General features: G+C 35.8%; 1 protein-coding gene across 1 annotated transcript; it reads right to left on the bottom strand.

The window, feature by feature from the left end:
- Positions 1 to 433: 433 nt before the first annotated feature.
- Positions 434 to 9746, bottom strand: LOC124078346 (olfactory receptor 4C3D-like). The gene is made up of 2 exons (XM_046423097.1): positions 9644 to 9746; positions 434 to 1272 (listed from the first exon to the last, which is right to left on the bottom strand). Exons 1-2 carry the CDS (start codon positions 9744 to 9746, stop codon positions 434 to 436), a joined length of 942 nt encoding a protein of 313 aa, XP_046279053.1.
- Positions 9747 to 10060: the final 314 nt, after the last annotated feature.

Below are 10060 nucleotides of genomic sequence, written 5' to 3'. Positions count from 1 at the left end.
ACAGTGATTCTTTCACTCCCCAACTGTCAACCTCCATATGTTCATCTGAGGATTTCCTTCATCACAAAGGCCAAGTAATTTTTTTTTTAATTCTAAAACCAAGGTTCTGTAAGTAGAAAGCCAATTTCCCCAAATAAACCACATATGAAAAATTTAGTAAAGTCTCACTGAAACTGTTTCAGGAATGCAACATCAAAATCATCAAACCAGAGATTTACAATTCTTATGTGAACATTGCAGCTTTGGTAAAACACATTAAACATTATCAAAAGTGCTTAGCAAAAGTCTAACCAGTATAAGTACCCAATAAAAAAAAAAATGTTAGTTTTTTTTTTGGTGGGGGGATTGCCTTTTCACCAATGATCTGTAGAATGTGTTACTTCTCTCGTGGTATGTGTGCGGCAGATAGCATCCTCCATGGTTATGGACACCATCACTTTCTTGGCACTGTGAACTGACCAGTTACTCTTCTCTTCCACAAGCTCCTCATGGCACTTTTCACCTCTGCGTTTCTCACTGTGTAAATTATAGGGTTCAACATGGGAGTGAGGATGGCAAAGAACACAGTCACCAACTTGTCCACAGGGTAGGTGGCCACAGGACGCATGTAGGTGAATATGCAAGGCACAAAGAAGAGGACGACAACGGTGAAGTGGCAGCCACATGTGGAGAGTGCTTTGTGCCGTCCTTCAGAGCCCTGAGATTTCAGGGAGCTCAGGATGACAATGTAGGAGACGAGCAGCATGGAGAAAATGAGCAAGCACATGGCTCCACTGTTGGCTGCCACCACCATTCCAAGCAGGTAGGTGTCTCTGCAGGCCAGTTTCAATAATGGGAAGAGATCGCACATGAAGTGGTCAATGACATTGGGACCACAGAAGGGCAGGCTGATCATGAAGAGAATTTGCACAGTGGCATGCAGGATCCCTCCAATCCAGGCTACCACCACCAGGAGGCGACAGAGTCCCTGCCTCATGATGGTCATGTAGTGCAAGGGCTTGCAGATGGCCACATAGCGATCATAGGCCATGATTATGAGGAGGATGATCTCTGAGCCTCCCAGGAAATGCTCCACAAAAAGCTGAGTCAGACAGCCACCCAAAGTGATACTTCTCCTCTGGTAGAGCAGGTCGATGATCATTTTGGGGGTGGTGACAGAGGTGTACGAGGCATCTATGAAGGACAGGTAAGTGAGGAAGAAGTACATAGGAGCTGAAAGTGTGGGGCTGAGGGAGATGGTGATGGCAACAAACAGGTTGGCCAGCACAGTAAAGAGAAAAATGAACAAAAAGACAATGAAGAGGAGCCTCTGCAGGTGTGGATTCTGTGTGAGCCCCAAGAGAACAAATCCAGTCACATTACTGGGAGGCATGAGGTGATCCTTTGAGGAAGTAGCACCTTCCTGGGGACTGAATTACCTGCAAAAAAGATAAAGAAAGATAACAAATTAGCCATGAGAGGGTTGCAGGCTGAGGTTCAGAGCACGGAGATGTGGCAGTCATGGCTACTGTGGAGCATGTCCTTGCCCACCCCTGCCCAGTGATTGTCTCAGTCATTCTTTTTCATTTTCCTCCATGATGCTCTCTTCTCCTCAGATACCTAGTACTACCTGTCACCTATAAAGCCTCTGTGAGTTGACAGTTATTGTGTAATTTACTGATAAAATACTAGGCTCTACACATGAGATCTCATTTCTCCTGTTTCCAATTCCATGTCAACCTGCTAAGTAATCCCAGCAGTCTCTGCCTTTGAGCCCCTACATCTGTGAATTCACAAATTATAGCTCTGAGATTTAATTTGTAAACTGTAAACTGTTGCACACTAGTAAAGGCTATTCCCTCTTCCAAAATTTACATTAGAACCCAAGCTTTACCTGTGAAAGAACTTGGCCAGGAAATACCTACAGAGTGCAGGCAGATAGGAAATATATATAAATCACAGGAGATTCACCTTCTCTGACACCTACCATAGCAATATGCAGCTGTCTCTTTCCTTGATGTACTTAGTACAGAGTCTGGCACAGTGTCTTCAGCATCTGGCACCTGTGAAGTAATGAATAAATGCATGATGAATTTCCTCACGTCCTACATTTCCATGGATGAGGATAAACATGCTTCCCTGGTCATCAACCAAGAACAAAAGTACCCTTGTCTTCCCAATCTGCTTCTCCACACCATCTACTTTATGAAAAACATAAACTTCTGAAACATAAACTTCAGTTCAATTTCTAGCATATTTAGGGTATGTTACTGGGTAATTTGGCTTTCAAGATAATTATATAATATTAGTTAATTAATAGTGCTTATTCTTTTTTTTTTTGCTTTTTTAATTTTTTTTTATTTTTTTTCTCATCTTTCCCTTTTAAAATAATTACTAAGGCACCAATGAAGCATTGTTCCTACAGTTACTTGGATCTTCCTCTTCATCACAGTTTAATAACACTTATATTTCAATCCATACCAGTCAGTCCATAAAAAACAAGAGCAAAAACAAAATAAATATGATTTGGACAGATGGCTTTTTGTTCAAATTACAGATATCCTAATAAAGCCTCTGAGCTGGAGTGAAATTAGACTGAACCTTTGGGTTTTTCTCTCCCTCCTTCTACTCCACACTTCTTATTTACTAGGACGAGTCCCCCATGGACAATATGAAGATAGATACAGAAATTATATTGTTACATTCCAGAATAACCACGGAGAAAAGTTTTTTTCTTCTTTTTCAGATCACTACTCACAATGTGAGTTAATAACAATATCACATAAGAAGGTTATAGTTCTCTAGTTCCCATCACAGACTAAGGGAAGAGCCACAGTCACCCACAGCTTGATGAGGACACAGACAAGCAAATCAGCTACACAAATCCTGCAGTGCTGTGAAGGGGAGGAGCAAGAAAAACTCAGAGACACTGTTGGACCTCTTGGCAGATCACAACTGGAAATTCAAAAGGGCTTCTGGCACGCAGGAGTCAGTGTTTATAAATACAGCAAGGAGTTTACATTATTCTCCTTGTTTCAATTTAAGATATTTTGAACTTTTCATCTTATACATAACTCATCCCTTTCCCCATCTCCCATACAAGACATCTGATCCAAGAATTATAAAACCAAATAGTGCTTATTCTTGAAAATGATGTTCTACATATATTTTAATATAGTCCCATTCATTATAGTTCCAATAGAGTGGAATGAAAAAAAAACCTCTGAATAGTATTTCAGTTCATGGAGATCTATTAAACAAAAAGAAAACCTAATTACAAGGTTTTTAAAATATAAATTCAATGTGGAGAATAGAAAGACAGTGTCACACATGATAGGTAAGGTCCTATTCAGAAACACACACATATCAGTAGAAATGCATATATTACCCTTATTAACTGCAAGTGACCATTACACTTTCACTCACTGCACAAATATTCATTGGACACTTATTATGCATATTAATGTATTTTTGTTCATACAAGTTGTATAAATATCTCTGCCAAAAACCTTGAGTGATTCCTCCCTGTTTTTTTTTTTTGTTTGTTACTGCACAGCAGCATCTCATCCATTCATGAGCTGGATGGTCACCTTTACTTCTCCATGCTTCTGCAATGCCCATTCTCCTGTCTTTGTCTTTCCATAGCATCCATCATGCATAATTCTTGGTTAAGGAATATTTCACCATGAATGGAATGGGGAAAAATCATCCTAATTTGAAGACATAAATTCCCCAATGAAATGAACAGCAAAAAAAATACATATAACCAAATGTATACTGCAAAAACAACAACAACAAAAAGACATCATTTCTTTCCCTTTCAAAGTTTAAAAAGACGAAGGGTTTTCATTCTTAATTTTCAAAAGCTTTTACATAAGTGAAAAAGAAGTAGAGAAGCTTCATTATATTCCGTTATTTTGAGGTCTATTTGGTAGATCTCAAATAGTATGGTTAACATAAAATAAAAAGAAGCAATTAACAAAAGTTATTAAGAAATAATTATGAAGAAGTGGACCATCATTTTGTCATATGTCTTTGACTTTACAATACTCTTTCTGGAATTGAACCCTAAGGAAAATATTTTCACAAGAGGAGAATTCTTAGGTAAAAATGTGTTCAGCAAAATTATAAAGAACCTTGGAAGACAGGAAATTGTGTAGAAGGTTCAACATTAGAGCTGTTTATGAGTATACTATAATGCCTCCCATCGCATAATGGATAACTGTTAATATAGATTTTTAAAATATGCAATGTTTATGTTGTAATAATGTGGGTAAAATTCAGAATGTAAATTTTAATGAATAATATAATTATGATGGATTTAAATCATTATTTCTAAAGGGAAAAAAAGACCCAAAATATTTTTATTCCTAAATTGATGGGATTATAGTTGATTCAATCTTTCTTGTGGCTGACATGCTCAAGAAAGATTGAAACCTTAGCAGTTTGGTGAGGATAGTCATCATTATATGATTTTTAGGGTGCATTTAATCCTGAAAATTTGTAATTACATGATTTCTCACCTATTAACTTGTCTGACATAGCTCCATAGCCAGGGCCCCAAGCAGCTTCTAGTTCATGAAGAGATAAAGTTAGGGTAAAAATGTCATGTCGCTCAGAGACAATGAGTCTTGTTGATTTATAAGTGCACCATTGGAAGATGCCTTCCTCTGGAGCCTTAGCAAGAGCTGCCACATATTCCTGTTTGCAGACAATTTCTCTCAACTATTTTAGCTGTGGCTAATTAGATCTCAGGGGTGTTTCATTGTCAGCAGACCTTGCCAGAAGCCAATTATTTTACCTTAACTGAATATTAGAGAATGTTCACACACTCATGTTTAATTGTTAACTTTTTCCTTAAGTCCAAACAAACTCAAATCATTCTGTCAAAAGAAAACAAAGCAAAAAAGAATCTACCATTACTGAATTTGGATATTTGATAATAGAGGAATTTTGTATATTATCATGGAGTTTAAATATTTGGTATGGTATAAACTGAACATTTCAGTAAGTAACTATCTTATTTCTTAAATTTTATTATAATATTTTCTTTATCAACCCATCCTTCATTCTTATACTTTTTGTTGTTGTTTTTGTTTGTGCAGTACTGGGGATGGAACCCCAGACCTTGAGCATGCTAGACAAGCTCTCTACCTCTGAGCTACATTCCTAGACCATAATCCTCATTATAAGAACAGCACTTCACATCAGGAACAATTCACAGTACTTATTCAAAGCAGTCGTTTCTCCATGCTAACTCTAGAACTACACATTAACATCATAATGAAAATAACTATATTCTCAAATTACATTTAGATATGTCGAATGCATTTTTCAACCATTTATATTTAATCTAATAAAATTCCTCTGTAAAGAAGAAAAGGCATCAATATTCCTGTCTGATAACGTGGAAAACTGAGTTAGAGAATCAAAACATCATCTGCCAAGGTAACACAAAAGCATTGGGTCAATTTCCTTATTCTTAGATTGTGGTTTTTTTTTTTTATAACTGTGTCATGACATTTTTATGTTGTCACCACCTATGAGGCCTATAGGAATCATCTACAAATATAAACACATATCAGTATTTAACATTATTTTAAAGAACAAATTAAATTCAATTAATTGCAAGAATATTCCTATATAAAATTCTATCCACTCATCCATATTCAAATATATTTTCTACAATAGGAAAAAGAAATTGTACATACATGTGAATTGGCTTGAGAGAATTCTGTCACTATGAGCAGTGTGTATCAGAGTGGAAAAACTGTTTCAGGAAACTGAAATGATATGATCAAATCTAGTTTTGACCAGACACTTGAATATTGTACTGCTATTACATTTGTGATAGTAGGTGACAAAGAAAATTGAGTGAGAATTTGAAACTATGTAAATAATTATAATGAATATGCATTTTGCTGAAACATTATCTGTGATCATTTCTCTAATTTCTCTTTCAGCTCTGGAAGGAAAGCACAAAGTCAGAGTGGAGAATAAGCACATACTTAAGTTTGTCATGCCCAACCTAATGAAATATTAAAACCAATTCATATTGACCCATCATACAAACATGATACTATTTGGAAATTACTTTTTGTTCATCAAGTATTGCTACAATAATACCAAGTAAGAAAACACACAAAACTCTATACCTTAAAATTTAACATTCCTAGTTTGCAGCTGACTGCCATCTGGCTTAACCAGCAAGGGCTCAGAGTGAGAAAAGTGCTATAGAAAGTGAAGAAAAGAAGATCTTACTGATGTGATGGTGGAACACTGCACTGTACTGCTACCTGTAAAAACATGAAAAATACCCTTGATGCACATCAAAGGAGGGTCCTGGGTAGAGATATGATGTCTCCAGCTTCTAACTGCTTCTAGTAATATTCAAGAAGAAACTGAAATATGCTAAAACAAAAGAGCAAACAAAAATTAAGGAAGTAATGTTTTTTTTTTACTTAAAATATAAAGCTACTTTGCATTTATAGCCTCTTCAAATAAGAAAATATTCTGAAGTTAAGAAACATCAATTTCTAGAGAGATCAAAGCCAGAGCTCTGTGGGGGAATACATAATCAATGATGAAAACAAAGCTAAGACTCTAAAACACTTGGTTGAAATCACAGAACTATTTTAAAAAAATTAAGTAATTTTTAACAGACAGAAGAATTCAAGGTTATTAGGGACATGCATGAGAGTCTTGCTCTAAATAATAAGACTTGTAATAGTCTATAAGGTGGTGTTTCACAGCCTCTGTACAGGTATCCTATAAAAAAGAAAAGCATAGTTCAGTGATATTCATCTAATAGAATATACCCCAATATGTTTTGGGAAATTCACAAAATACTACAAGGTTTATACCAGTGTAGACAAAAAGAGACATTTGAAATGAAAGGCAAAAAGACTCTGGACATCCACCTTCTGTGAGAAGCAGTAGGCTGAGAAAACTTCTAACCTACAGACACATATGATGGCTTGTGGGAAAACAGTGGGCACCTTGGAAGACATACTCAGAAGTCCAAAGAGAGAACACAGAGTCATGGAAAGTCACTGCCAGAATGAGGACTGGTGACAATCAAGGAATGTTAGCAACATATACCTAAGTGGTTTCAAGATTATTCTAGAAGAGTCTCTCCTGTGTGCATTCTGTTTTCTCTTCTTTCTGAACATAAGCATCTGTTGGGGTTATCCCATGTCTGTTACACTATTCTACATTGGTGTTATGGGGAATGAAGTGGTAGGTATGGCAGAAAGATCAGTACAGTCGAGGTAAGGGTCAGGGCAAGGGAGGAAAAGAGGGAAAGGAAAGTAATGGGGAATGAATTAAAGCCAATTATATTCCATGCTTTTACAAACATGTCAAAACAAACCCTAATGTTATATGTAACTAAAAAGAACCAATACAATATGAAAATTAAAAAAAAATACATCTTCTACTTGGTTCACTTTTTTGGGACTCATGCTCTTAAGAACTCTGAGCCACCATAAGAAAAGTTTCATTACCCTGGAGTTAGCTTGCTGGAGACAGCATATGGAGATCACATAAAAAGAGAGATGCTCAAGGAGAGCACCCACCATTTTAGACCCCACTGTTCAATGTAAGATTCTTTTAAATAACCAGCACCAAACAATTTCTGACTGAACCTCTGAGATATCTTAAACCAGAAGAACCCAGCTGAGCTGCTCACAAATTTCTGACTCAAAGAAGCCACCTGATATAGTAATAGGGTGATTGTTGGTATTGTGGGCCACTAAATCTTGCGGTGATTTATACACAGCAATAGTATCTGAAATTCTACAGCAATTTAGGTACTATGGAATTGGCTCACATATAGACAAACTAAATGAACAAAACAGAAAACTAAGAATGAGAATTGATATATAGATTTTTATGTATGAAAGGTGGCATTTCAGAGTAGTGGGAATCTGGTTATTCAATAATCATGCTGGGAAAATTAAATACTTTTATAAGAAAGAAAAATGTATTTCATCTCATATTGTATTGAAAATTTCAAATGCTACAAGGCTTAAATTTCAAAAGCAAAACTTGAAATTTTTAGAGAAAGTTAACATCATATACGACATGGCAAGGAAGAACTTCAAGAAGCAGACATAAGGGCTTTCTTCTGAGTCCAGCTTCTTCATCTCTGCACCATGAGCCCCTTGGGTCTGAGAACTCAACAGTGTTCACACCTGTATCCAGGTGCCAGATTCTCCAATTCCAATAATTACAAAGTTTTCTATTCTCTGTATTGGATTCCTTTCTCATGAAAATAACCAGAGTATTTTTTATTTTATCCATTAAATAAGAAATGAAATTTCACACTGGAATTTACTCCACATATGCTAAATAACTGGAGGTGTTAATATTGCTAAGTACCTCAAGTAAATCCATTATAAGTTGAGAAAAGGATGGAGAAAGAAATGTCAGTTTTTCATTGTGCATGTTATAGTGGACTTTTCATCAAGCCCTAACATGTAATACCAGAGCTATCTGAAAAATGGTCTTTGAAACACAGTGTTAGATCTCCAAATGTACTACAGAGCAAAAACAGAGAAACATCTTTGATTTACCATGCAAGGCAACAAGAACATATAGTTTATAGAGAATCAGAAGGGAATTTGTTCTGTAAACTATAACAATCTGTTTCCAAATCATCTAGCATTCAGTGCACTAAAGCATAAATAAGTGCTCCCAAAGAGTTGGATTTAATGTAGTCAGGTCTGTCAGTTACTCTGTGGTTTGTGAGACTTAAAATAAGTTTTCCTTCTATTGGAAGAACCCAGTTTATCTGCATATATACAATGGTGTTGAACAGAACCTCTAAATGTTGGTCAGAAGTTACAAATTCAACCACTTGCTACTTGAGCATCTTACCTCCTCATAGTACAAAATTAAATAAGTTAATTTCTTATGAATTTCTCTTGATCTTGGAATACATGATTTGATATTTGAAATTCATCCAGTTGACCAAGGCCTGTTTTTATGGTTAGATAGACAGGATTCTGCTGTTGTTTAGTTTTCAGGGCTGAGGATTGAACTCAAGGCCTCATGTTTTCTAGACAAGCACTATGCCAATGAGTTATATCCTCAACCTTTAGATTAAAAGTTTTTTTTTTTAAGCACTCAGAATATTTGAATTTAAAAAGTCCTTCTCTTGAACCAAAGAGAATGTGTTCTATTGAGTCACATGTTTTGTGTGCAAGGAGGCAGCATAACCCCCACACAAGAACAGATTTCAGCATTCTTACCAAAAAAGAAATGATAAGTTAGTAAGGAAATGGATGTTAATTAGCTTGACTAAGACTTTTATAATGTGTACATGGATTTAAACACCATACTGTATTTCATAAACATATACAATTATCATATGTCAATTGAAAATAAACTATCAAATACAAAAAGAAGAAAGAAAATTAAAAGAATGTGAAATGAAAAGATACTATTGTCCACCAAATAATCTTAAAATAATATGATTACACATATAAGGAATTAAACCCATGCCATTATCTTGGTCTTTTAAAGACATAACACATTGCACTTAAAGATTAATTTATATGGCTGATTCTGAATAAATGCACTAAATTACCAAAAGAGAATGGCAATACAAATGGAATCATGGAAAATCAAAGTACTCTTTGCTGCTGAGAAATAATGAACATCATGTAGATGAGCAGGAATGTGACAAACAGAACTTTTTGCCCTTCACGATTCTGGGTGAGGCCCAGGAGGATAAATTTAGTCACATTGTTCCTGTTTTCCATGTAATCTTCTGAAGCTGGAAACCTTAGGTGGCAAATCCTGCAAAGTAGAGGGCCAATAATGAATTTGAGATGATCCCAAGTTCTACTTCAGAAATGGAAATGATCAAAACATTAGTATTCAGGTAGGAAAAGGCCACAATGAAACCCACGATTCAGTGCAATCACTATGCACTAATAAAAAACAATACTTATAAAAAGAAAAATGGGATGCCTTTCCCAACAGTATTTTCTCCCTGCGCCTCACAATGAGGAACTCACTAGAAAAGGAGCATTTGGGATTTCTTCCCACAATTATTGTATTTATTTCCATAAAT

Source organism: Marmota monax, unplaced genomic scaffold, assembly GCF_021218885.2.
Source record: "Marmota monax isolate L192 unplaced genomic scaffold, Marmota_monax_Labrador192_F-V1.1 WCK01_AAM20220418_F8-fsc00441, whole genome shotgun sequence".
Lineage (NCBI taxonomy): Eukaryota > Metazoa > Chordata > Mammalia > Rodentia > Sciuridae > Marmota > Marmota monax.
Note: the sequence above shows the minus strand (reverse complement) of the source record. Positions and strands in the feature narration are given on the sequence as shown.

What these genes read in the sequence shown, in the direction of transcription:
- LOC124078346 (XM_046423097.1), bottom strand. Translation starts at nt 9,746, where the DNA reads ATGGAAAACAGGAACAATGTGACTAAATTTATCCTCCTGGGCCTCACC. An exon ending in ATTCCTGCTCATCTACATGA is followed by an intron (nt 1,273 to 9,643) that starts TGTTCATTATTT and finishes TCATTTTTCTCT; the next exon opens with TTACTGTGCTGGCCAACCTG.